The sequence below is a fragment of the Podarcis gaigeae genome, assembly GCF_964106915.1.
Source record: "Podarcis gaigeae genome assembly, chromosome: Z".
NCBI classification, from domain to species: domain Eukaryota; kingdom Metazoa; phylum Chordata; class Lepidosauria; order Squamata; family Lacertidae; genus Podarcis; species Podarcis gaigeae.
This window is the reverse complement of record NC_139691.1, coordinates 30,323,373-30,351,142: the sequence shown is the minus strand read 5'-3', so window position 1 is coordinate 30,351,142 and position 27,770 is coordinate 30,323,373. Positions and strand designations below refer to the sequence as shown.

At 43.0% G+C, this 27,770-nt stretch overlaps 1 protein-coding gene and 1 long non-coding RNA gene across 9 annotated transcripts in view; both read right to left on the bottom strand.

Moving 5' to 3' along the window:
• Nucleotides 1–126: 126 nt before the first annotated feature.
• Nucleotides 127–6,553, bottom strand: LOC310836851. Its single transcript, XR_014560267.1, has 2 exons — nt 1,811–6,553; nt 127–1,680 (listed from the first exon to the last, which is right to left on the bottom strand). It is a non-coding gene; the product is annotated as an uncharacterized lncRNA (long non-coding RNA).
• Nucleotides 6,554–11,828: 5,275 nt separating this feature from the next.
• LOC310836607 (connector enhancer of kinase suppressor of ras 2-like) overlaps nt 11,829–27,770 on the bottom strand; it is a 310,451-nt gene continuing 294,509 nt past the window's right edge. For 5 of the 8 annotated variants that reach the window (XM_083722107.1, XM_083722108.1, XM_083722111.1 and 2 more), the window contains 5 exons: nt 23,666–23,736; nt 22,439–22,542; nt 17,174–17,681; nt 16,364–16,563; nt 11,829–13,292 (listed from right to left, as the gene is read on the bottom strand). In XM_083722107.1, the coding sequence (XP_083578233.1) occupies nt 13,077–13,292; nt 16,364–16,563; nt 17,174–17,681; nt 22,439–22,542; nt 23,666–23,736 (1,099 nt within the window). In that variant the 3' untranslated portion in view covers nt 11,829–13,076. The remainder of the gene's footprint in view (nt 13,293–16,363; nt 16,564–17,173; nt 17,682–22,438; nt 22,543–23,665; nt 23,737–27,770) is intronic. The other 3 variants (XM_083722106.1, XM_083722113.1, XM_083722110.1) reach the window with 1 other exon arrangement.

Below are 27,770 nucleotides of genomic sequence, written 5' to 3'. Positions count from 1 at the left end.
AATGATAAACCTTCCCACAAGATTCATGTAGCAGTTCATTATGTGTTTTCTTGTCTGGCTGAAGCATACACCAGTTTCCCCTTTTTAAGGATACAAAATATTAAGAAAAGAAAGAGCCCTCAAACATCAGAGAATTCAGTTTATTGAAGTCCAAATTTACAACTGAAGTTTTACAACTTTTTCCCAAAACAAAAACTACTTTTGAATTTAGGAAGAATAAATGTCCTTTTTCAATAATGTACAGTCTATATAGTTTTTTTTAATAAGTTAATATCTTTGAAAAAAGAGCAATATGTTCCTTTTATAATGTTGCAGTGCAACTTACAACTTACAAGTCTGTGCAATGTACCATGAGGTATATGCCCAGTGAGCAACACACAGTGAAATTTTTCCATTCATAAAGTTTCATTGTAGACACGCAAAAAGTTAACAAGTTAATCTGTGGTAGAAAAAAAATTGCAGCCAAGTACATTAATTCTAAAAAAGGAAAACAAAGGAAAACAAACATTCATAGCCTATATAAACCAGTGGATCACTTTCCAACATAAGACAAGTATAAAATTAAAAAGACTTTGGTGAAACTGAAAAACACACATACAGACACATAAAGAAACCTGTATTATCCAGGGGTTGAAATTTAGTTTTACCTATCTGAGGCTGCAATCCTGTACCCACTTACCTGGGAATAAGCCCCAATGAAATCAATGGGGCTTACATTTGAGGAGAAATGTATAGGATTGCACTGTAAGTCCATTTTCCATGTGCATCCATGAAAATGAAGGCTCTTGACTGCTAAGGGATGAAAGTAGAGGCAGCCCATGAAAGAGACCTCCCTCATCACAAGTAAAGATGAAGGATATGTTCTGAAGTTTTCAAACAACAAGGCAAAACATATGAATGGGATCTTCCCTGGTTTAATGATTTAACATCACATTTTGGTTTTCTTTCATGGCTAAATTAGGAAAATTACAATAGGTTGGAGTTAAAAATAATAGCTACAATATAGATGTACAGTTGCTTAAAGCTTTCACTTTTCAAGCTCCTATGCAGGAGGGTTCCTGCAATATAACATTTTTCTTTCTCTATCACAGAAAATATTTCTAGATGACAGACTCTTAGAAATAATCAAGCACAACATAAAGTATGATAAATAACAGTTCTGCCTCTAATATATATATATATATATTTCCTTATATATACATATTATTGTGTAAACAAAAATGCTCCTAAGACTGGTTCTCCATGATTTTTTTTTTAAAAGAATACAAGGCGCTAGAGATTTTTTGTTGTTTGAAAACAGTCCAAGTGAAAGTTTGGTATATAACCTCCTATTGCTACAGAAATAGTTAAGAATGTTCATATTTACAAAAGAAAGACCATGGAGAGACCCCATAGCATAGTCAGTCACAGATGCTGACTTTTAACTTAGCAGATTTTTCAAAATACACTTATTTGACCTCTTTTTGGCAGAAGAGTGGTTTTACAGAGAGTTGAAGGTGGTTTGAAAAGCTTGGTGTTTATACTAAACAGCATCATTCCAAAGCCCCTGGAAAACATGGTTTGGAGGATTGTGAGCAAGTGTAGTATGTGTGTGCTCCTTCCTATTTGTTTTTCCTGTCTCTTGCCGGTCATGATTTCTTATCTCCTGTTTGAACCAAACCACAGGCAGGCATAGGCAGACTCCGGCCCTCCAGCTGTTTCGGACTACAACTCCCATCATCCCTAACCACTGGTCCTGTTAGGGATGATGGGAATTGTAGTCCCAAACATCTGGCAGGCCAGAGTTTGCCTATGCCTGGTTTACAGCAACATCCAAAGTAGCAAGGTGAGGTTTTAACAATCTGATTCCTCCCATTACATCTGACTATTGACCATGTTTATGGGAGTTGGGAATCCAACAAATTCCCCACTCCTGCTGCTGTTAAACTACCATTTACCAATCTGGGTATCACAGCAGCAAACTGTAGCTTGATTCATAGAGAAAGCAAGTAAGTAGTTCTGAAGAGGAGTCCTGTAAGGAAATAGTTTAGAGCAGACGTAGCCAACATTGTACCCTCACCTCCCAAAAGTAATCGAACTACAACTTCCAGCAGTCCCAGCTAGGACATCCAATGATCAGGGAAGGTGGCAACTGTAGTCCAAAAGCATCTAGAGGGCACATGCTGGCCACCCTAGTTTAAAGGATTGTCAGAATCTGGCTATTGATTGTGTAGTCTTGATCCACATTGGTGTTTGCAATCCTTTAAGTGGTTTATCAATTGCATTCTACAGTGGTACCTTGGTTTACAACCATTATCCTCTCCGGAGGTCCGGTTGTAAACCAAAACAGGTTGTAACCCAAGGCGCGCTTTTACCAATGGGGCCTCCCCCCCAAAATGGGTTGTAATCCAAAAAAATGGGTTGTAATCCAAAAAAAATGGGTTGTAATAAAAAAAAAGGGACACGTACTTCCAGGTTTGACATGGTTGTAATCCAAAGCGGTTGCAAACCAAGGTACCACTGTATAAAGCAACCTGGCAAGAGTAATTATCTCATCCATGCTTGCAAAGCCTTTTTTTTTCAGCCAAGGGAAGATTGGGTCCTATTTGGCCCAAGATTCCTGTCTCTTTCCACCTTCAACTCTCTTCAAAACCCTCATGTCCGTCTCTAGTCTGAGATTTCTTTTAACAGTACAGCTTGAAAACCAGCCATGTAGTACTAGTGCTTTGCTACTTCAACCCCTGAATATACAAAATAATAATAATTTACTACAGCCTACTTCACAGTTTATATGCAGGTAAAGTGCAAGCCATAGTACAAGGGTGTCATACATTTTCTACATGTAAGCATTTTTCTTTTTTTCTTTTTTTTAAAAGGCTCTCTATTTGTACAAGTCTTGTTATCTACTTAGTAAATTAGGCAAGAGTCACCTATGGCCCAGCAAATTAATGGTGTTGACAACGATATTTTTGTTGCAGTACAGTTTCAGTGTCACATATTATAAAGATTCTTCATACGAGTGCAGATGGGTCTCTCCTGCCCCAGTTTCCCAGCTCCTTTCAAGTCACATCTGCAGGACAAATTTAAATCAGTTTCAAACCAGCTCAAGTGGTATGGCTCCCTTCCAAAGAGCAGGCGCATCCACAACGGTTAAAGTTCTGCAGGCGCATCCACAACGGTTAAAGAAAGGACACTCCTTACAAAAGTGTAGTTTACAGGATTCTTTGGAGAAAGCCAGAGCACTCAAACTGATTTGAAATCAGCTGCAGAGTGATTTATAACTGAGACCCTAACTGAAACACTTCAGGTTTCTTTGCTTCAGTATATGTAATAATCCACTAATTTGAGGGGCAGAGTTCCTTGGTTGCGTCCAGCAAAGCAACAAAGCACTCTACCTAATCTTTTCAATATAAATCTTTACCATCAACTAGTACGCCACATACTACATAGGTAGTGGCATTATTGCACACAACATAGTGCTTTAGTTACTTAACTTCATGCAAAGTGAGTGCATTTTTCAGTTTAAAAAAATAATTATTTTTGATTTCACGTTTGCCTGAACTAAAGTGATATCTATCAGGAAGTCCTCCAGTGCAAGACCCTTTGATATAAGCTATGCAGTAGAGCACAGCAGGGCCTAGCAGTGTGTGTCTGATGAATATTAAATAGCATGCTGTTGCATCCAGACTAAGGCTGCATTCCAAACCTCCCCCACCAGTGGGGCTGTATGGAGTGGCAGGCCCACCACTGCATGGCAGACGTGGCAGAAGAGCAATCAGGCCCCATCCTGTCACATGAAGGCAATGAAATCGGTTTGGGAGCCAACTGGCTGAGTCCCACCCTTGGAACTCCCATTCAGTGGCTTCCTGCTGGCTGCTGACCAAGGAGCGGGGTGATCCTGCCAGTGATTCCCCCTCCTGCCTGCATGTTTGGCAGCTTGCGGGAGGCCAGATTAATCAGGAGAGCTGGACAGAAGGACATCTCTGCTCAGTCCAACCACCTCTGCCCAGCTTGGCATAATGGGGAGGGGACTAGATTGTTCTGCCCATTAGCTGCACTTAGTTTCCATCAAAATCAATGGGACGTAAGTCATGAGAAATTTGTCCCTTTCAATGGGAATTAAGTACAGGAAGTGTAAATAAGGCTGCAATCCTATAAACACATACCTAGAAATATGCCTCATTGAGCTCAGTGGGGCTTAATTCTGGGAAGTCATAGACAGAACTGTGTAGCTAGTGCACTAAATGTAATTGGATACAACTCATGGTCTCTTTAAGAAGTAAACTTATGATCTTTTACATCCTTTCAAAAGTGTGATCAACTTATTTCAACAAAATAACATTTCTTTAAAAATAACAACACCCCATGGTTTATTTTCTTTCTTTTAAATGCCATTCATTTTATTTCAGGGAAATTAAATTTAGATTTAAGTGTGTATACAATATATCCCATAGAAATGAACCCCCACCTTGAAACTGAAGTATTTTATTTTCATATTTGTTAAATAAAGGCTGTTAAAAGGAAGAGAACTTGCTAAGGTAGGCAGGATGTCTAGAAATGTACTAAATCAAAGAAATCAGATACATCCAAATCTGGCAATTAGACCTATAAAAGGATAGGTTTAATGACCATGATTTGTTAGGAGATTGACAATGAAATTGTTAAGTGGTTCTTGTAGAATTTTGAAAGATTCAGAAGAAGGCTTTGAGAGACCCCACTGTAAGGGGTAAAGTCATCCAACCTTCATCCTTGGGATTCACCAAAACTGACTACCTTCAGTTTTGCAAATACCGGCACTACCTTCTGCAGTTTTAAGCTTCCGTACATTGCTCTGAAAGCTGGGCATTTTCCCTAGAACAAAAGCCAGTAAACCCAGGAAGTCAGCATCTTTGGGAAATATATTTGTTAAGGAACTGGATTCTAAAGCCAGTTTCATAAAAACATCAAACCATGTTTTTTGTAGGCCGACAGCAAGTGTTGTACCTTTGTTTACCCACCCCCCCCAACAAAATGGTGTTTCTCTTGTAGGTTATTAAATCACTTGCCTGGTCTATCTGAACTGGAAAACCGTGGCTTATCCCCAGCCTTCCAACCAAGAGGGGTTGGGAAGCTTTGACTTTGACTTTCAATTAATAGTTATTTATAGTTATATTTGAACTCTTGCTCTTACTGAAAGAAGTCAGCTTGAAGTTGACTTGTTTTAGTAAATAATAGTTAAGACTAACCACAGTTTATCTCAGAGCTCAGACATAACAGTAAACTACTGTAAACACTAAGCTTCTGTTCACCTGCTTGCGTCCATGTTGAAGAGAAGAGGGGGGGAAGTGACATGCCCATATATTGGGTTCAATATGTGCTACTGATAACTTGATGTCAGCGAGTATTGATAAGGCTGCTTTCTAGTAGCGTGCTCCTGGTGCCCAACAAGATGTATTGATGCATGTGCGTGTATTGATACATGCCAATGTATGCAGCACAGGATAACATGCACAGAAGAAAAAGCATGGGTGACAGATGGATGTCTAGATTCAGCATAATTTAGGTTTATTAGGGTTACAGGGCCATCTTCAGCCTAATCTGTTCAACAAATCTAGTGTGCAATAGCTACTGCTGAAGGGGATGGATGATGTTTTACTGCAGGCTATCATAGCTGCCAGCTCCAGCACCGCAGAGCTTGCAACTAGAACACTCTCTATTCCCCTGGGCAACTGCAAGTGGGATTAATATTTGTTGCCTTATTGCTTCCTGCCATATGTGAGGTAAATATAAAATGCAGCCTCCTTTGGGTCCTAGCTTCCTCCTGCCATTCTAGTTCTAATTAAGATTACTCTGGCTCTCACCATCAGGTAGGTCATTGGTGGTTATCCTGTAAATTTGGGAAAGAAAGTGCATCCATGGATGGTATAGTACCAGTTTGAAGGGGCCCTGAGAAAAATGCTCTCACTGAGCCCTGGTGGGTTAGCTGGCAGCATTGTAGGAGCAGGGCTCTGAGCAGTACTGAGTGGCTGCTATTTAAATTTCTCACAATGCCCCAGAGTTATACTTAGTTGTGGGGCATTGTAGTGAAATTAAAATAGCACCAGACTGGGGGTGGGTGGTTTCTGGGCAAGCATCTGTGGTGTGCCCTACTGGGTGGCCCAGCATCTGCCCGAGGATTTTGGGTTCTGATGGCAGCCTTGAAGATATGTGTGCAACTAGTGATGGGGAGGGGGAATGAATACAAGAGATTTAAAGGCGAATGTATGAGATTTGACACTGCACTTACTAGCTCTGGAACAGCTTTAGCTTGAAATGTAACCCTGGTGAAAACAACCAGTGGTTTTTGTAAAGCCCAAAACATTCAAAGGGAGGAATGCTATGGTTCAGTGGTAATGGCATCTGCTTTGCATGCAGAAGGTCCCAGGTTCAATTTCTGACATTGAGAGAAATGAGAGATGAGACCATGGAGAACTGCTGCCAGTCAGTGTGGACAATACTGAGCTGGATGTACCAATAGACCTGACTCAAATATAAGGCAGCTTCCTATGTTCCTACTGTGGCCCCTTTGTTATCTGGGCCTTGCACAATTCCCAATCTTAAACACACAGACACAGACACAGACAGACAGACAGACAGACACACACACACACACACAGAGAGAGAGAGAGAGAGAGAGAGAGATACCTGCAGCACAAGGAGGCAAATGCAAATATTGCCATCAAAGCAACAAAACAAGCTCTCTAATGACAGGTTCGCTGAGCTCAGACCCCCTGGAGAAAATAAAGAGATGTCTGCTGTCGACCTACAAAAAGCCTTGCTCCACTTCATGGAGCCCCAGGAAAGCAGAGCCACTGCCAAGAAAGTGAGGTATATTCTTTGGTTAAAAATAGTACTGGCATCAAGCCTGGATAAAGACAATAACGGATGGATTTAGACATTTGTGTGCTGATAAGCTCATTTGGGGTAACATTCCTTCCTTCCCCAATGGCAAGGGGGTGTCTCTGTCTGGGCATGCCGAAGACTATTCCCAAAGAGAGAGTGCCACTGTGTGTTTGATGTTTCAGACAATCTATCTTGTGTTTTTTTCAAGGTATTTTTTTATGGGAATAGGATGCTGAAACCCTAGAGCAGAAGTGGTGAATCTCACACTCAGGGGTCACACCATGAATGTTTTGGCCTGGCTGCAATGTCCTAGAACTCTGATAATGCCTCTACCTTGCCTGGATAGAACATATGAGGAAATGTGTGTAAAAATTAGTATACAAAGGTAAAATGCATATATGTTTCTTTCCCTACTTTTTCACCTGGCTCCACCCATCACTGACATGTGGCTCCTGGAAAGGTGCCCGGAAGGAATGTGGCCCTTGGGCAGAGCAAGATTTCTCACCTCTGCCCTAGAGAGTGACAAGCTTGGACTACTGCTTCAATGCCACAAATGGGCAGAGCAGGAAAACTGGGATTCCAGCTATCACTGGTTGAGTTGGAACCCCGCGAGGCAGGGGCAGAGCAGTTGTAAGGTGTTGGTGAGGAAACAAAAGAGACAGCAAGGTTTAGGAAAGGTGCTGCAGCTTAAGGGCACATTCACACCACATATTTAAAGCCCCTTTATACCACTTTAAACCATCAGGCCTTCTTTCTGGGAGCTGTAGTTTGTTAAGGGTGCTGGGAGTCATTGGCCCTCACAGAGCTACAATTCTCAGTGTGGTTTAACCAAACCCAGTGTGGTTTAACCAACCAAGCCCACTTCCTAGGGAACTCTGAAAAGGGACATTAACAATGGACAAGCTGCCTTTGAAGGAAACCCTCTATGATTGATCTTCTCATTGAGGAATTCCCCATAGGCCACCTAGAAACCCAAGATGGGAAGCAACTGTGTACTGTACAGCAGGTGTAGGTAGACCTCAGGTTTACAGGACCTTCTTAGTGCTTTTAATAGAACCTTAAGGTGCACCAGCTGGAGCCACATGCTCAGGTTGGGGTCAGTGATTACTGCAGTGCATGAACCACACATTTCGATAACACAAGTTACATCTGAGTTACTACAAAGCAGATATTCTAACTAATATGCAGATTGTGCATATGTGCGTGCAAGTCTTTTTCTGTTGCCATTGTTGAGTAGTTGGTAAACCCTTGCAGATCTACTACAAATCTCCCAGAGATTTACCAGTAGATGCCAATCTATTTTCTGTCCATGAAAAACAGAATTTCACTTATAGGATGCAATATGCAGCTTATAGCTAGCAGTGGCAGGGCTTGGTGGAGTGGCAGAGCTACGGCTGCAGCCATAGTTTCACCATTTGCACCGGGGGAGGAAAGGAAAACTGACCCTTTGTTACACTAGCTTCCAGGCTAGCACAGCAAAGAGGCCTCATTCAGAGCTGTTGCAGAGCAAAGAGGCCTCATTCAGAGCTGTGACAGCCGTGGGAATGGTTCAGGATCTAGTGAACATTGCGCTAGTCCAGAAGTGCCCTATTTCCAATGGCTACCACAAGCAGTAACGCCTGCTCTATCAGCATTTGGGCAGGCACATTGGGATGTTCCTTGAGGCTCACACATTGGTGGGTGCCAGCAGAACCAAGCAGAGTTGGGCGAAGGGGTATCTCCACCTCATCAAAAAACAAAAAAACAAAACCCCAACATGTGGGCTTGGGATTTCTGTTATCTCATGACCTCACTTGATTGGGCAGCCTTCTAGCTGAGTTCAGTTATGATTCTATAACCTTCTTTTCCTTCCTTCCTATTATACCAGTTTAGTTCTCAAAGTGGCTTTTCACATCTGATGACATTACTTTCTTCCAACTTGTCCCTGATTTCAGGGGCCGGTGCCTAGTAAATCACTGTTCCTATTCTTGACATTCAGGGAAGCATGATTAAATTTCTGATTGCTAGACTTGGCAATAGGTGTTTGTGGGATAGATCAAGCAATTAAGATTGGTACCATGGCAGACAACAATGTTAGCCACCAACCCACTTGAAACCTGATGAAAATCCGCTCCCCCACCTGCTGTTTGCATTAGAATGAAAGATCCCCTTAATGCCAACCTTCCTCCATGTGCAAATAGCAACACTGGGGGTGTGTGTGTGTCAGGATTATGGCAGGGAGTGAAAAGGATAAAATTCCCCTTCTAGTGGCAGCTATTTACACTTTAAAAAAATCCACATCTGCTAAATGCCAAAATGCTAGCAAGTTTGGCCCCAGCAAGCTTGGGGTAATAATCAGGTGAATTTTCTTTCTAGTGCATAGGCAGGTAAGTGCTCACACTTGAGCACTAAAAGGCCCCATACAGGGCACAGCTTTCAGGTTCACAAGCTACATCTGGTTAAATCAATTTTGAATTGGCAATAGCGTATTGTAGGACAAGGAGTAGCTTCCTAGCAATAAAACTGCAAGCCCATTTGTAAAGCTAAGCAGGGTCTGTTACGGTTTCAAATTTGATGGGGGACCATGTGTTGAGATTCCTGCATTGTAGGAGGTTGGACTTAGATTACCCGAGGGATCCCTTCCAGCTCTATGGTTCCTCCAAGTATACCCTTTTTAAAGCATATTTTTAAAACACCCTTCTGTCATTCATATTAATGGAGCATGCTACAGAGTAAATGAAGACAGAATATAGCAAAAAGAAAGCAAAGAAAAAGAGAGTGGAGACCTCAGCCATGTGCCATTGTACTAGGGGGTGGTCTATGCATATGTGTATCTCACAGAAGATGGTGTCATTCTGAGGAAGGAGACTGGACTATGCTACTTCAGGCTACACATGGAGGATCAACCAGCATATTTAACCCCCTTCAGCCAAAACCTTCCTGCAAATACAAACTGCATAGCAAGTAGAGTTTGCTATGGTCTGCTAGTCATCTCCTCATTCTGCTTCATTTGTAGCATCAGGCACTGGCATCCTCAGGCAGCTGCTAGAGACTCAGCAGTGCCCACTGCCGACACTAGGCCTGGGCTCCCTTTTCCTGGTGCTCTAACAAGACAGCCCACTAAATGGCTTTGAGTTACTGTTTAAATTTCCTGCTGTGCTTTCAAACACTCTCTGATAATGTGCTGCAATGGGGTATTGTGAGAAACTCTAAGGGTGGCTTCTACACTATTGGATTCCTCCAAGGCACCACAACTCATTCGGCCACCATCACCGTTACTGCTCATCACCAGGTAAGCCTGGCAACATATATGCTGAGGCACAAACACAGGCAGGCCCCCCCAAGAAGCACAATGCTGAGGCCATCCTCAGACATGATACTGATTCTTTTGTCAACCCATCCTGATCAAAGTTTATTCACATAACCTCCCACCTTTTCTGGCACTATGCTCTGCAAGGGAGTCTATTTCACACATTCAGCTGCATGTGCCAAGAAATCTACTGCTTCTATGTGCATGTGTGAACTGGCAGTGCTAAGTAAATGTGTTTAGTATTAAAGGGTTAGGTTTCCAAAGAAGGGTTTTGAAAGAATATCAATATGTCTTGTGTATCTGTTTAAAAGCAGCCATTCCTTACTGGAAAGAATGTTTGCATTAAGGATAGCCATTGAAACTGTTGCCTCCAGATATTGCTGGACGCTGGATCCCCATCAGTCCCAGCCAGTATGGCCAGTGGTCAGGGATGATGGGATCTGTAGTTCAACGACACCTGAAAAACACCTATTTTTCACGGATAATTCATCATAAATTACATGTATTATTGTCAACAGTGAACTTAATTTTTTAAAATAGGAATCCCATTCTTTTCCTTAGGCTTAAGTCATCCAATGCAATGCTGCCGATCAAATGCTCTGTGCGGAATTCAGTAAACTGGCCTTAGTTGGTGCATAATAGGGATCATGCCTGCATTCCATACCCCTACCCTTGGTCTCCACACATTTGGTGCAATAAAGAATGGAGAACTCACAGCTCTCTATGTTGTTGGGCTCCAGCTCCCATCAACCCGAGGCAGCATGACCAATGGCCAGGGATGATGGGAGTTGCAGCCTGACAACATTTAGATGGCAACGGGTTCTTCACCCCAGGTCTATATGGGATATATGCATGTAGAGTATTAAGTGAATATGCTCAGCAGAGGTACTCTTTAGAATGTAATGTTTATGGGGAGGGGTTACACATTATTGGTCATATCTGTGCACATACACACCATCTGGACATTAGGATGGCGAGATGCATTGCTAGTGCCACACCATGCTTTGAATTTACCCGCTCTGCCAAAGGCAACAGGTAAGCAACATGGGTATGGCATCCCACCAAGCCCTGTTATTATACATTCCCCAACTCTTTTCTGCAGGCTGTACGGGGTTTCCATTGAAAGCTCCCTTCCAAATGAATGGAGACTCTACAACAGTGTGGAGAGTGTGGTGAAGTGCTTTTAACAGTCATGTAAACAAGTATACTGCAATGGTTTCTAAACTTTTGAACTAAAGCAAATGGTTTTTTTCCTGGCTGCGAGGCTCACCTTTACTTATGGTTCTATACTGTCTTGCAGCGCTTACTGCCAGATCTGTCCGAGACAAGGGCATGGTGGCCCATCTGAGAAAGCAAATCTGGGGATGCCAATTAAGGGCACAAAGCCTGCAATCCTATATGCACCTACCTGGGAATAAAGTCCATTTACATCAATGGATCTTACTTCTGAGTAGATAGATATAGATAGGCTTGTGCTGTTACTGGTCAGTTATTTAGTTTATTACTATATCTGTTCACCATTTAGATATTCTACGTCAGGTACCAAATGTCTTGGACCATCTCTGCTCACTGCTAGCAGTTTATGCCAGTACCGGAAAAAGGCTTCTGTAGGCCTTTGGGAGAATGCTAACAAGGTTCATCTAGGAGGCCCCGATTTCTCCCTCTCTCTCTATAGTGAATCACTATAAGTCCTGAGTACTTCCAGTGGTCTCTTTGTTTCTTTTATTCCAGTAAACATTACTTAAGTCATAAATACGAATGATTCGCTTAACTCCATCAGACACTGTACATATAGAAAACAACGGTTTTCAGTTCAGACATTCCCCCCCCCTTCGTTCTTTGTTTTGAGGCAGCAATAGACAGTATCAGAATCTTGTGGTTCACAGGTCTGTGGCACGAAATTCACAGTGGATAAACGCCGACAACTGGAATAGCTACCGTCTTCTCAGATTGAGGGCACGCGTCTTGTGGACTACCCCATGATGGTGCAAAAGCGACCGGAAGCTGCTTTAGGTAGCAGCAGAACTGAATGGGCCACTTTGTGTGGCCCCTTTCCGTACCATGTGCATGAGCACGCACTCCCCCCATACACATGTGCGTTGCCTATGCCCGTTCTTCCTCTGAAAAACAGGCACGTTATTATAAAAATAGCACAGCGTTTCAACGGCATGTACAGTTTACGCCTCAAGAGGCAAAAGGGAACGTAACATTTTCCTGGATATAGACGCTATACATTTTAAGGCACACCAAAAGGGTTTAAGCTTACCATTTCCATGCTACTTGAAACCTTTGTTATGCTCACAAAAGACAGTAGCAACGGTTGACTGGAAATGCTGAACATTTAAATGTTCATTCCCTAGGAGTGGCCAATGCTTTTTACTTTTCTTTTTTTTTTTTGTTTTTTTTGTATGCTCTTAGGGTTTAAAATTTCAATTTGGAAAAAAGACAGAGAAATAAATAAATAAATAAAATAAAAGAAATATATGAGGATGGGCATTTCAGAGTATTTTTAAAAAATAATATTTCATGTTACATTTTATATATATAGATACGGCTACATGCAGTATATCTACATATATAAAATGGTAAGAGAGCTCCTTTAACCCATACTCAACTTTAGTACAGTACTCATTAATATAACTGGGGTTTCAATTATGCCAGTGAATACTTCACTTCTTTCTAATGCAGAACCCAATCAGCAAACAAACAAACAAACAGAAACAAAACAAAACAAAAATCCAATAAATAAAGTAAAATAAAATAAAAATAAGACTGTCTTAACATGCAATGCAATAGGCATCCTGTGGCACGAGTTTTCTTATCCAATCTATTTACAATACAGCTGAGTACATTATTTACACAGGTTACAGTGTTTTGTCACAATAGATTTTTCATGGTCCCCCCACTAGCTCACTCCGCCCCCAAGTGTTCCCAGTGCTACATCCTGTCAGACGTGCGTTTCAATGAAGGAATGAGTGTGTGTCAGCAGAGGGGCTGAAGCTGCAAGTTCAGAGGCTCCGTTTTGGGTTTTCAGAACAGCGCCGTACTCACAAATGTCCAGGAAAAATTCATAGTTCTTCATTTTCCATTCTTTGAATTTCTTGGATGTCAAGTTGGGCTCATGGAGCAGGTTATTGATCACTGCAAGATCTCCTTCCTTTGCCTGCCAGAGGTTGGAAAGACAACATTCTGTTTAAGTGTGGAGTTATACGCTTGTCACAGTTTCAGCTAGGGTCGGGTGAATTTGTCGATTTCAGCTTCTCTTAATTTCTAATTTTCCAATCTTACATTCAGTTTTCCACATTTCTTCACCAGAATGAATATTTTACTCCTCACCTTGCCCCCCCCCCAGGTCCTCTTGGAAATTCATCAGCATTTTAGTTTTAGTTGCATAAATTTCTTATGCAATTTTGCTAAATATGCACATTTTTACAAAATGGTTTTCCCTAACAAGCCATTTTTTGTATCTTACTTTCAGTATTCTATGCTTTTATATGCACACTTTACCCTGGTATATGCATTTGTGTGCACATTTCTTAGCCTGAGAACTGCACTGCAAGATTCAGAGAAGTGTGAATTTTGAAGGATGGACACATTTCACGTACAGTATTGTTTTGGAAAGTGCAAATTATGTAGGGTTGCAAACTGAACCCCATTTCTTCCTAATCCCTATTTACACACGGTAGTGCTTGACATAATTGAATGGACTTTGGTTGCAGATGAGACTACTGTAATGTACCCTGGCTTAAAAAAGCATCTGGAAACATCAGCTAGTGAAAAATGCAAAGGACTGCTGGTAGTAGCCTGAATTGTGAACATATGTACCAATTTTATTGGCTGCCAATTTGTTTCTGTGCCCAGTTCAAAGTGACAATTACTGTTTGGGACTTCGATATCTGAAAAAGGCTCTTCTGATATGACCTTATTATCTTTACAGACCAACGTAAGTGGGTGACAGGAAAACACCACATATGTTAATTGTGGCTGCCATTAAAATGAAGGTGACATTTTCATATGTACTTTGTGCACAAACTGCAATCTCTACTGGCTGATGCAAATAAACATCTATCTCATCTCAGGTGCAACAGATGGGCACAGGGGAAAAGAGAAGGCATGGGGAACCGTTAGCCCGCCACATGTTGCTAAACTACAACTTCCATCATCCCAGACCATTGGATATGCTTGCTGAGGCCAATGCAAGTTGTTGTTCAGCAACATTTTAAAAACATTTTTAAGAGCCAAAGGTTCCCAGCACCTAATATAGAGCCTTCTCAGTGGTGGCACCTGTTTAGGAAACTCTGTGCCCCATCAACACAGGAGTTACCTAATACCAGATTAGGCTATTGTCTACCCAGTACTGTCCATTTTGCCTGAGTAGAGGCTCTCTACAGTCTCCAGGAGACAGTGGTCTTTCCTATCACCTGCAACTTCATTATTTAACTGGAAATGCTGAGAATTGAACCTGAGGTCTTCATCATGCAATGCATGTGCTCCACCCATTTAGCCATGGTGTCCGCCCCCATGCTTAAAAGGTAAAGGGTAAAGGGACCTCTGACCATTAGGTCCAGTCGTGACCGACTCTGGGGTTGCGGCACTCATCTTGCTTTATTGGCCGAAGGAGCCGGCGTACTGCTTCCAGGTCATGTGGCCAGCATGACTAAGCCGCTTCTGGCAAACCAGAGCAGCCCACGGAAACGCCGTTTACCTTCCCGCCGGAGTGGTACCTGTTTATCCACTTGCACTTTGACGTGCTTTCGAACTGCTAAGTTGGCAGGAGCAGGGACCGAACAACGGGAGCTCACCCCATCGTGGGGATTTGAACTCCCGACCTTCTGATTGGCAAGTCCTAGGCTCTGTGGTTTAGCCCACAGTGCCACCCGCGTCCCAATGCCCCCATGCTTACTTCCTTCCATTTCACTTTCACTATGATTAGAGCAGGGCGAACCAACATGGTGCCCTCCAGGTGCTTATGCACCGAAACTCCCATTGCCATCTCTGGCCACTAGCCGTGTTGGCTGGGGTTGATCGGAATTAGAATCCAACAACATCTGGAGAGAACAACACTGGCTGCCCCAGTGTCAGAGAATGCTCTCTGAGAATGTGATACCCTGGTTCTTGGAATTTGTTTTTTATTTTTTAACTACCCATTCATTGGTTATCGCTGCTGGTTACAACTGTTTTGTTTATGGTGTTTTAGTGGCACATTATGTTTTCAGGATGTCATCTTCCTTGAGGGTCCCACTTGAAACAAAATGACACAACAAAAATGTTTTACTTAAGAAATAAATAACACCCAGGTGAAAAGAAATAATCCTTTTAAAAGGAAGGCTTTCTGTTAACAGGTATGAGGTATTACATGATTTATATAGTCATCCAGTTTTGTTGTTACTTCATTATGCTTTTGAGACTCTGAACAGCTAGGGAAGTTTGAAATGGTTTCAACAGTCATGCATATCTCTGTACACAGCAGAGAACAGAGTCAATCTGATGAGGGAGTTGAACTTCAGAGTCCCCACTCAAACCAACACTCAGCCAGTGGATTTTTCTCTGTGATCTTGGTCCAATCCCTTCCCTCTCCACTCAATTCACCTGGCAGAATCATGGTGAAAATAGCATGGGGATGGGGTAGAACCTGACATATATTACTTTGAAGTCCTTGGATGAGGGACGGGATTCAAGAAATCAGCAATATGCAAAAGGGTCATCTGTCCAATAAATATTCTGAAATGTTTGTCTTGTTCATTCACAACAAGTTTTACAGCATTACACTGGTCTTACATGTTGATGCAATAACATACAGAGGCCTGGTTTGTACCACTTGGTAAGCTGGACTATGGCTTACTGGTACCTTGGAAATGTTCTGGTTCCCAGAGAGGGAGCTCACTGTCACCCTTTGCTCCTTCCCCCAGTCCTGCATTCTCAGTGTGGCAACTAAGCCAAAGTTTGACTTAATGTGTTTTCTGAACCCTGGCTCTTGGTTAAGCTCTCTCCTCCTTAACCCTGAACTGTAGCCAAAAATAAGGTGCAGGAGAGATCTTAAACATGACTCCAGGTTCAGACAACACAGCAAGGCAAAGCTTGGGTTAGCTGCCATGCAGTGCAATTTCAGAATGACTGGGGAGGAGCAAAATGACTGTGTTCTCCTCCCTGGGAGCCTGTATGTTCACATTAAGCCATGGCTTAGCTTAATCTTATGTGTGTATGCAGCTGCAGCATATCAAGGAAAATGCTTACTTTTAAAGTACTCTTGAGAGCTCGGATGTGATGAAGCTTTTCGTTGATAGCAGGGTCGTTGCTTCTCTTTACGAAGGACCTCCGGAATTCCTGCTTGGTGGAAGGGCGTTGCTCTCCAAATGCTGACAGACTAGCTTGTTCCAGAGCTTTGTACAACTCATGCAGACCATCTGTACTCTGTGGTCGCTCTTCTGCGTTTTCTGAAATAAAATCCAGCTTCCTTTATTTGTGCGTGTAATTACAATATACGGTGACAGAAAACAAGAATAATTTATGCCAAAACAGGACACTTATTGTTTTTCTGAAGCAGTTATTCAGCTTTAGGTCTGCCTGTAAACCACAGTAGTCTGCACCGGAGGCTGCAGGCGGAGGGCAGGTGGAACCCTGCCCCAGCAACCTTGGCCCACCCTCAGCTAGCTCTTACCTGCCTGCCTTCCTAACAACCAGTCCAGGAGGTGGGGCTGGCAATCAACGCCTTAGTCTCAATGCTGCCCCTTGTAGAACTCAGTGGAATTGGGGGAGGGGGGTTTGGGAACAAAATTAGGCACCCATCTAACTGTACATTAACAGAAGCATCATGAAAGATTCATGGCTTCCCCTACAGAATCCTGGGACCCCTCTTCCCCTTACAGAGCTATACTTCAAAGAGTTCCCTGGGAAGAAGGCTTGACTGTTAAAGCACTCTAACCTCCTGCATACTATTGGGGCCCATCTATCTAAGCTCTGTCTGCTCTGTCTGCTCTGGCAGGTAGTAGATCTCCACAATCTCACCCGGGTCCCCTCAACCACCAATCCAGGAGCCCTTCTTACCTTCTTCACACAAGCTACTTTGCCTTCTAACAGGCAGCTTTTCTTCAGATCTCTCTTCTGTTATCCCACTGGGTTTTACACGGCTTTTCGCTCGGACATCTCTGTTTCGTGGGAGGCTTTGACTACGTTGCTTCTGGGGTCTGGCATGAGAGCTGTGGCCTCTGTGGCACTCCACCAATGGGAAAGGGCCATCCTGTTCATGGTTGTGTCGTCTTTGGACTGGTAGCGTTGCTTGTCGCCGCCTCTCTGGTGACGACCCAGGTTGTCCGCTCGTGTACTCTGGGTCAGGAGGGACAGTCTGCAGAAAATGGAGCCCTGAACTGGTCAACGGGGTCTCAATGAGATCCTGCCAGGAACGCCTTTCTCTGTAGGGAGGCCTGCAACCTGATGAGTGTGTGCTCGCTGCTGCATCCTGCCGGGAATCTTCCGCAGAAGAATGAGAATAGGTTGATTCACTGGAGAAGTGTCGTCCTTGTTTAGGCTCAGGGAATGGGCTCGAAGAATTCATCTGGAAATAATTAGAAACAGTCTGTTATATGACACAGTGTTGGGAACATAAAGGAAAAACCCAGTGTGTGCTGTACAATAAAACCTACACTTCTCTCTTTAGTCATTCTTTTACCAGTGTGATAGTTGATGCCCTCAAGAGTTGCTTCTGTCTTGGCAAGAAATCTAAACCTGTGGCCCTCCAAATATTGTTGGACTCCAACTCCCATCAGCTCCAAACCAACATGGAAATGATCAGGGACGATGGATGAGTTGTAACCTGGAGGCCACAGGCTTCCTATCCCTGATCTAAAGTCTTCTCCTACCCACATGAGTTACTGTGGCAACGTGGTTGGCAATAACACAGGGAATATTTAGCCCTCTTCAAAGTCCACTGAATATGTCATCTGAGCATCCCACATGGGTGGAAATCTTGTGACATCCTACTGCTTACTCAGGAGCAACCACAGAAGCATCAATGGTGGTGGCAACTGCACATTTTAAAGTAACATCTAACATTAATGCTAACCAGCAGATCTGATGTGCAGATTTGAAAATCACAATCACTTCCCTTTGTAGTTGTTGGAAAACATCCTCAACCACTCCCTATTCTTGTTTCGACACAGGTTTTTAAGAAGTTTTTCTTGAGATCTGCTTAATGTAGTTGCAATTCAATGTTGCTTTGCAGGGGAGATTTTAAAGCCTCCTCAGAAGAAGTCAAAACTGGATTTCCAGTTCTTTTCTTTAAAAAAAGAACAAATGTTCCAACAAAATAGGGGGCAAGCGACATGTGAACCCTGTAGTGCAGAATTATTTTTTTTAAGGGACTGCTGAACATTATCCAAATTCTTTCAGCTAAGTTCTGAAAAGGAAAAGAGAGAGAAAATGAAAAAAAAAATATTGGGGGAAAACAGTAAGGGAGGGGCTTAACCTGCATCCCAGTTGATGGAACAGCATCACATGGGTGAAAAGTCAGTCTGAGCTTCACCCATGTGATGCTGTTGCCTCAGTCATTCTCCCTTTGGTTCAGGCTGTGTGAGGATCACATCATTCACGCTGAAGTAAAATCTGAAAGAAAAATACAGAAAGAGTCCTATCTGAACTTAAAAAACACAGGTAAAAGGAAAGGAAACTAAAAAGCAGGTTGTACGCATTCGGTAGACTATCCACCAACATACTTATTAACCACATGATCGCCATGGCTTCAAACAGTTTATTTTGCAGATTCGTACCTCTCCCTCCAAAAATGTCAAGATACATTTGGCAAATGAAAGAGATTATCATTACCATCACTTTCTAGACATATACAGCCCCCCCTTATGTTCTGGGCCCCCATGTGCATAAGTGAGATTGTGTAAATTATGGAGCACCCTCTAAAAAGCTTCTAAATGCCTATTCCCCATTCTCCAGCTCTCTCTCCTGCTCTCTCACTCCAATACAGACCAAAACATCTGGAGTTGAAGCTCTGGGGTTAGATGGAGGCTGGGAGCAAAAGCAGCTGTGGCTGCTGTGCAACCCTGTGTGTCAGGCTTGGGTGCCAGATGTGGCCCTCCAAGTATCTCTGTTTGGCCCTCAGGATGCTCCATGCCATACTCCCTATCCCCAAGCCACACCCCACAGCGGCCCAGCTTCATATTCCCTTTGAGTATTTTTCCTTGGCTGGAAAGTGCCCTTGAGCTCTGATAATGCCTTTTGCTTGGCTGGCTGGCGGAAAGAGAGAGGTGAGTGTGGTTGTAAAGCAGCCTATCGTGGGGAGGTAAACATTACATTTGCTGCCCTGCCCACTTATGCTTCTGCTGTCACCCACCACTGGCATGTGGCCCCTGGAAGGTTGCCCAGAAGAGAATGTGGCCCTCTGCTAAGCTGTCAGTGAACTGTTTCCTCTCCAGGCATGAAAAGAGAAATTCAGAGTCATGTTAGTTGCTACCTGTTCATTATTTCTTTTATGAACTGTTCTTACACCAGGGGCTTTTCGCATAATTAGGAAACTTAGCATTGGCAGAATTTGCTTGTGTGTGTGTGTGTGTGTGAACTGTAACTTCCAAACCAACTTCAATCAGTTCCTAACGTCATTTTTTTTTAGCTTATTCAAAGATCAAAGAAAACTTTCTTTTTTAAAAAAGCTCCAGATGGTTGGAATACTGATTAACTGCATAACATTATGCATGCTTACTCTGAAGTAATTCTCACAGAGTTAAATGGGACTTACTCCTAGTTATTCATGCATAGGATTGCAGTAATTCCCATTTCCCCCCACCATTAGCCATGCTAACTGTGGCTTGATGGGAGTTGGTCTCCCACATCTCACTGGAGGGCCACCAGTTCTCCAACCCTGAATTTCTTTTACCTGTCCTATGGGAGGAGGATAAAATGTATTATCTGGTTGCTGCAGCTCAGACAGCATGGCTCTTACAAGCCATTGTTGTGTTCCTATACCAATAGTTTAGGAACTTTCACCACCATAACTACTGGTAAGTTTTACTGCCTGTGTTTTCTGACCCATGTATGGAAAAAGCACATGAACCTGACCATTGAAGAGTTTGTAAGTAAACCAATTTTTAACATATCAAATGTGTAGTCTTTTTCTATGCTAATTATGGACTTTGGGTTGTGTGGGCAGAAACCAGTCCGACTGATGGAAGACAGCCAAAGCTGTTTGAAATTATCTCAAAGTGAGAAATTTCATGTGAGAACCAAACACATTGGGCTGAAATACCAATAGATGTGTGAGGTGATACACGATGGACTTGTTAAATTGGCCAACTGTCAAACCAAAGAAATGACAGCCGACATACTAACCAAGCCACTTCTGACAGCACCGATACCTTTGAGTCAAGATGCGTCTTTGGATAGTTCATTAATTGTGCATGCAATTGTTATATATGTCTGAGAAGGGGTCTGTGGGATAATCAACCTCACATAACCAACATGTTTAAGTCTAATGCATGAAGGAGTCAATACCATAGTATAAGCTGTCATGCTAGGCTGAGCTAGGTTATCCCTCTCTCACCTTGGAAGGAAGGTAATGTAATCAAGTCTATTGTTGTAGCTCAGTCTACCAGAGAAAATCAGTGTGAGAAGAGGTTTTGAGCTGGTTGCTGCAGCTCAGACCACATGGCTCTTACAAGCCACTGCTGTGTTCCTATACCAATCATTTAGGAACTTTCACCACTGTAACTAAGTCAAGATTTACTGCCTGTATTTTCTGACCAAAGTATGGAAAAAACACAAATGTGGGCTCTTTTTATGCTAGGGGAAGAGGGGAACTTTGGAAGGAACTCACAAGGGCATATTTCCATACCTTACTTTGCTATATACTTCATGATTTAAAATCTCTACTGGGGTTCTCTCACCAAAGAGTACTTGATCAAAACCTGGATCTTGACATCCAGGGAATTATCTTTTTACACCTATCTTTTCCTTGCCAACCAACACTCCTATTTTCTCCATGGAATACCCCACATGATGCCACTGCCTTGCTGAAGCTAAGCAAATCTGGGTATGGATGGGAGGCGCCCCTGCCCTGGGAACCACATGCCTTCTGCCTTGAGATCAACAATGAAAGAAAAGCAAGAGAAGACAAAGTATATAAATGATTGTAATGATGTGACTAGATAATACTGTGGGGTCATGCTCATCCCTTCAGCGTTCTATTGCTTTGTCCAACTGATGTGATCAAAGGACCAGACCAGTAGGGTAACCATGTGTGGGGTTGAACGACCCTCCTGGCAACAGCATCAGTACTGTTTACCTGGATGTGGCAGGGCGGTATCCAGGTTGGGGCTGTGCAGGTTCAATGGCAGCATTGGAGCAATGAAAGCAGCCTTGACAGTGCATGCACTCGCACAGCTCCAACTTTGCATCCACCTACCCCTGCTCCGGAGGGGACGCAGGTGGCACTGTGGGTAAAACCTCAGCGCCTAGGACTTGCCAATCGTATGGTCGGCGGTTCGAATCCCTGCGGCGGGGTGCGCTCCCATCGTTTGGTCCCAGCGCCTGCCAACCTAGCAGTTCGAAAGCACCTCCGGGTGCAAGTAGATAAATAGGGACCGCTTGCCAGCGGGAAGGTAAACAGCGTTCCGTGTGCTGCGCTGGCTCGCCAGATGCAGCTTGTCACGCTGGCCACGTGACCCGGAAGTGTCTGCGGACAGCGCTGGCTCCCGGCCTATAGAGTGAGATGAGCGCACAACCCTAGAGTCTGGCAAGACTGGCCCGTTCGGGCAGGGGTACCTTTACCTTTACCCCTGTTCCATCCCCATCTGTTAAACATCGCAGATGTCAGGAGGGCAGTTCTGCAGATCCACCCTACTCCATTTTCCATTACTGGCCCAGACGGCTCAGCATTCACCAGGTTAAAAGGTAGGGCTCCTAAGTCCATTAAGCATGACTGAGCGTATGGGAATTTCTGCATAAAAGTCAACAAAGCCAGAGCTTTGTTTTTTCTTTATCAATATATTATTATTTAGCACTACTCTTGGTCTATTAGGTATAGTCATGTTCTCTTTACTTACAGTAGAAATACTTATCTGCTCTGCTTTACTTACAGTAGGTGAATCCCAACAAAGTTCTTTGAGGCTGGGTCCCACTGGAACCAATGGGGCAATTTAGTCATGGCACCACCAGTTTCGGTTATTTCAATGGAAACTATGTGCAGCTAACCTAGTCCACATCCAACACAATGTCAGTAGACACTCTTCCAAAAGCCAGAAGGATTAAAAAATAATAAAAAATACAGCCCAAGGCTCAAAAGTAGCCTAGTGCATGCCTCATGTAACTTACCGAGGGTGTTCGGTGGTAGGTGTCGCAAAGTGTTATGGGTGCCTCTTGCTTCAGAGTTAATGAGCCATCAATATCTTCCTGGTCACTTTCACTCCAGTAATCTGCTAAAAAGTGTTTGCATTTGCCATTGAAATGAGTCCTACATTAGGGAACATTTTTCAAAACACCACAGTAAGCTGTAGCTTACTGTGTAGCTATGCAACTTGGTAATTGTCCCCGAATGTGCAAGTTAAAAAAAAAACACAAGAGCAGCTTGTTGGATCAGGCCGATTGCTTATCTAGCCCAGCATCCTGCTCTCACAGTGGCCAAGCAGGATCCAAGCACCGGAGCACTCTCCCTTCCTGTGGTTTCCAGCAACTGGCACACAGTAGCATTGCTGCCTGCAGCTGTGGAGGCAGAGCAGAGCCATCATGGCTAGCAGCCATTGATAGCCCTATCTTCGATGAATTTGCCCAGTCCTCTCTGAAAACCCTCCAAGTTGGTAGCCATAACTGCCTCCTGTATGTGTTGCGTGAGGAAGTACTTTATTTTATCTCTTATGAATATTCCAACATTCAGCTTCATTGCATATCCATGAGTTCTAGTGTTATGAGACAGAGAAACCTCTCTCTTTCCACCTCCAGGCCATGCAGTTGTGTATGTGCAGGCTCTTCTTTTGTGCTGATATTCTGATAGGAGGTTACCAGAAGGGACATAGACATAGGGGATACAGCCAGCAGGGCAGCACGGTTCCCCTATCTACGTGTTTATGGTTTACTTGAGGATGCACAAATCTGTCTATTGTAATTGTATTTGTAATTCACATCACTTCTACCTGTTTTTACCAAGAATACTAACCATTCTGTTCCCACATTTAGGTTCACTACTAAGCTAGTGATATCTATTAACTCTGAGAGATCTACTCTAGCATTGGGCATAACCCACCATCTCCAAAAAAACTGGCTTAAATGCCTATTTTCAATACATGTTGTGAACTTCCTTACGTTTGGAGAGGTGGGAAATTCAATGGATACGTAAAGTCTGATCTGCATATATATATATATATATATATATATATATATATATATATATATGGTGTTTTATATAGGCATTCACAAAGAATGAATTCCTAAAGCATCCCTAAGCTCACTTGTAAGCAAGCATGTTAAGGGTCATGGATTCTCTACCCCACTTTGTACATGTCTCCGTTCATCCAGATGGATGTCAAAGAATAACGATGACCTTACCTTCATCGGGTCGGATATCCTTGTCATCAGGTGTATAACCAATGGCTGCAAGACCCAAACGGTTCATCCATCTGATGATAGAAAAAAGAGACAAGGCATTTGAACACACAAATACACACCTTGCCACAACTGTTTGTTTAAAGCATTTAAAACCTGTTCTGAAAGAGAAACAGTTCCCAGGAAGGCTGGCAGATCGATACAAAACAAGACAATTGGCTTTAAGCAGTGGCCTACAGTCCTTTATCACATAAAACAAAATAAAAAAAATTAACAGAAGAGTAAAGAAAGCAGAAAATGAGAAAATGATACATTTCAGAGTGCTAAAGACTACTCTGTCACCACCACTGTTTTTCCGTAGTTGGTTTAAGTACCATTTTCCATTTGAAAATTAACACAGTGGTACCTTGGGTTGTCAAACAAATCGGCTCCCAAACGCCGCAACCCCAGAAGTAAGTGTTCTGCTTTGTGAATGTTTTTTGGAAGCTGAACATCCGATGCGGCTTCCGAATGAGTGCAGGAAGCTTCTGCAGCCAATAAGAAGCTTGTGCCTTGGTTTTCGAATGGTTCCAGGAGTTGAACAGACTCCCGGAATGGATTAAGTTCGACAACCAAGGTACCACTGTACTGGACTGGATGTGGAACAGTATAGCTGACTTTGTGAGGCAGGCATCATTTCCAGCTTTTAATTGCAACTGCGACATTATACAGATTCACAGTTGTTCTATTGTTTGGTTTTAAACTTTGGTTTGTTTGCTTTTTAAATTTTTGGTCGCTGAAAGCAAGGCCATCGGTCAGACTTAAAATAAAGGGGGGTCCTATGATGTGGGGCAGGCCTGAGTTATGAAATACCATTCCCCACCCCAACAACTTGGAGGATTGCAAAGAAAATAAAACCAACCAACCAACAAAGAAAGATTTCCCTTAAGCCATTGATTATTTAAAGGGTAGAGTGAAGCTTGCATGCCAGAAGCGTAACAGAAGAGGATTTTGATCCTCCTGTGGTTTGCACTTGTCTTTTAAGCTCAAAGAAATGCTCATTGACAGTGACGGCGTAGAGTGTTACTCTTCATTATTTTTTCATATATTGAAACAAGCGATCAACCCCCCTCCAACAACCTTATAAACTTGAAGTTCTTTAGTGCCTGAATCTCCATCAGATACTACAGTTTCAATACTCACCCACTTTCTTCCCTCTCTATATGCCAGGGACGCTACCAGTTTTACCTAGAGATACTGGGAATTGAACCTGGCACTGTCTAAGTTACGACCTTTCCCCAATGCTCAACTAGATGCTGAGTTAGTGGCCTGACTCATCTGTGCTTCTTCATAAGTTCCTTTCCTTTAAAATAAAAGCCTGAAGAAACAAGGCAACTGTACTGTGTCACATTTATCTCTTGGGGGCAAATTGAAACAGAAGAGAATTGTAATAAGCTGCAAACGAAATTCTGTCTCTCTTTCTGGAATGGGGCAGGAATAGTTTCAGATGCCTGGAGTTGTGATGCTGGTGAGATGAGAATTAGTGACATTTAGAATTAGACTTACAGCCCTCCCGAGGACAAACTTCCTTGGACCAATTATAGAAACCTCCTTTTATTCCTTTGAGGCCTGAACAGATTTTCTGTATAGTATAAGCTATTAAATCCCCATGTAAAGATGGGAATTTTGCTAAAATAGCCTTGCATCCTTCGTTTGCTAATTCATATTTTGCCCGGGCTGGTAACCCCAATGATATAATTATTCACCTTCTCTCCCACCCTCTATATTCCATGCAATGGTCCTTGTCATTAATAGCAGCAAGGATGTCTCTTAATAACACAATGAACATCGCCCTGAACTGAAGTTGTTCAAACCTGTTTCATTTAAACATTCATCACTTGCATAACCCCTGTTTTAAAACAGCTGCACAGTTTGTTTCCAGGCCCAATTCAAAGTGTTCACAGGGGCAAAAATAGGCTTTATTTCACCTGGTTCAAAGACCCAGTTTGACACCCCCTTCACATCTGCATACATACACACACACACAGGTTGGAAGCTTGAATGTTGCCCCCTCTTGAAGTTTCACCCAGCGCAAAAAAACCCTGGTTTGCCCCTTCGTAGCTATGACACTGTTTAAAGTCTTAAAGTAACTTAGGCCCGAAATATCTGAAAGATCACCTCATTCTCTACAGACCCTCTTGGGTATTAAAACTGGCATAGGCGGCCCTCTTGGTAGTTCTGCCATCCTAAATAAATATGTTGGGGAGGGTGGCAGCCTGAGAGAGGGACAGCCCTTAAGATGTGGAATAGCTTTCCCACAGACGTACATCCATTGTATAGTTTCCATCAAATGCTAATGACACGCCTTTTCACCCTAAACTTTGACATCTGTTGTGCATATTTCTGGACTCATTCCAAAAGGAATTGGAATTTTCATGAATCTTCTGACATTCAGCTTCACTGGAGTTCTGGTGTACACACACGGATGCCATATGAAGGGTTTTTAACAGCCAATCTTACCAGGAGCACCAGCCCAACATCTCTAAATGAATACATATTTTCTGAGCCTTTTCCAGTTGTTGTTCCTGATGCATTTTCCATTATATGCAGGAGGGCATTTCTTATTAAAACCTCATTTGATTCACTTTGCATCCCCTATATTGTTATGCTGGGGCAGGGGGCGGGCGGGAATGATTTAACAGCAAGGGACTCATAGCGCTGAAGGACAATTTGATGTCAAAACATTATTTATAAATCACATTATGGAAGGCCAATATGGTTTGCAAACTGTGCGTGACTTGCCATTTATAATGTTAGGCAGCTCTATATCTAGAAAGCACCTCAAAACAGAGGCGCTCACGTGGCTGTAATTGCTTTGCAAAAGAATAGAACTGCAGTAGACTGAAGGCTTGGAATAAAATTACAACAAAACTCTTCTCCCCACACCACCCTGCAAATAGTATAATAGGAAAGCTTATTAAGACTGCTTGGGTGGTTTTAAAAGAGAACATGTAACAATATTGTCTGTTCTGAACACTTCCTAAAACAGAAGCTGAACATGAAAAATGAACGGCTGATCACAAACAAGCTTGCCAAACACCCAAATCAGCCCTAGGCATGCACCCATCAAAAGATCACTGAGGAGACTCTTACATGTCAGGAATGTGATCTAGGATCAGGGTACCATGGCTTGGAGGCCAGCTCTGCACCTCCTCAATATTCCTTATTTGTAAAGCGTGAGAAAGGAACCTCCAGTCTTTGGGCCAAATTTGGCCAAGCACAGGTCTTGATTTGGCCTGCAAGACTGCTTCACACCCACCTGCCCCACACCTGACGTCCTATGTGAGGTCATGTGTGGGGCACCTATAGATGCAGGTGGATGGGCTGCACAAATGAGCTCCCACATGCAGCTTTTCCCTGCAGAAAGCAGGGGTGAAGTCTCCGCCAACAGCTGATTCAGGGAGAGCTATCGTCCCAATCCAGGCCATAATGTCTCAAGGAGCTTGGCAGATACTCATTTCTTAAGTTTTCCGTCAAGAAGAAAATGTATACACAGGGAGATTAAGCTGCCACTGCAAGCAGGAATAACAAGCGTGCTCCTTCCAAACATATAAAGTCTTTGCAGTCTGCCTTCCCCACTGCTGCATCTGTCACTGTTGTGGCATTTTAAAAAAAAGTAAATGAAGATCACCGACAGGAGAGATGCTCTATGTGTTTTCTCTGATTTGATAATTTGACATGATTTTGCTGATCTCATTTCATGCGGTGCCTGCTTAGGTTTGTCAAGCCAACAACAGAGGAATAAGCCCAGGACAGCTTAGCAGCTGAGAAGTGAACCATAACAATTCATGCTTTTGTGTGCATGCCTTCCACCTGCTTAATGGACTTTGACGAAAAACACACACCTCTTTTCATCCTATTAACTTTCTTTTCTATCCAAAGCCACTATAACCCCTTGCCTTAGTGCCAACACTAAGCTTTTCACACTTTCTATGGAAAATCCTCATTTAGAGCAAAAGTAGACTATTGTAATGCAGTATATGTGGAGCTACCCTTGTGTCTGGTGTGGAAGCTGCAGCTGGTGCAGAACTCTGTTGCTACGGTGCTTAATAGGAAGGCACTCTGCTTT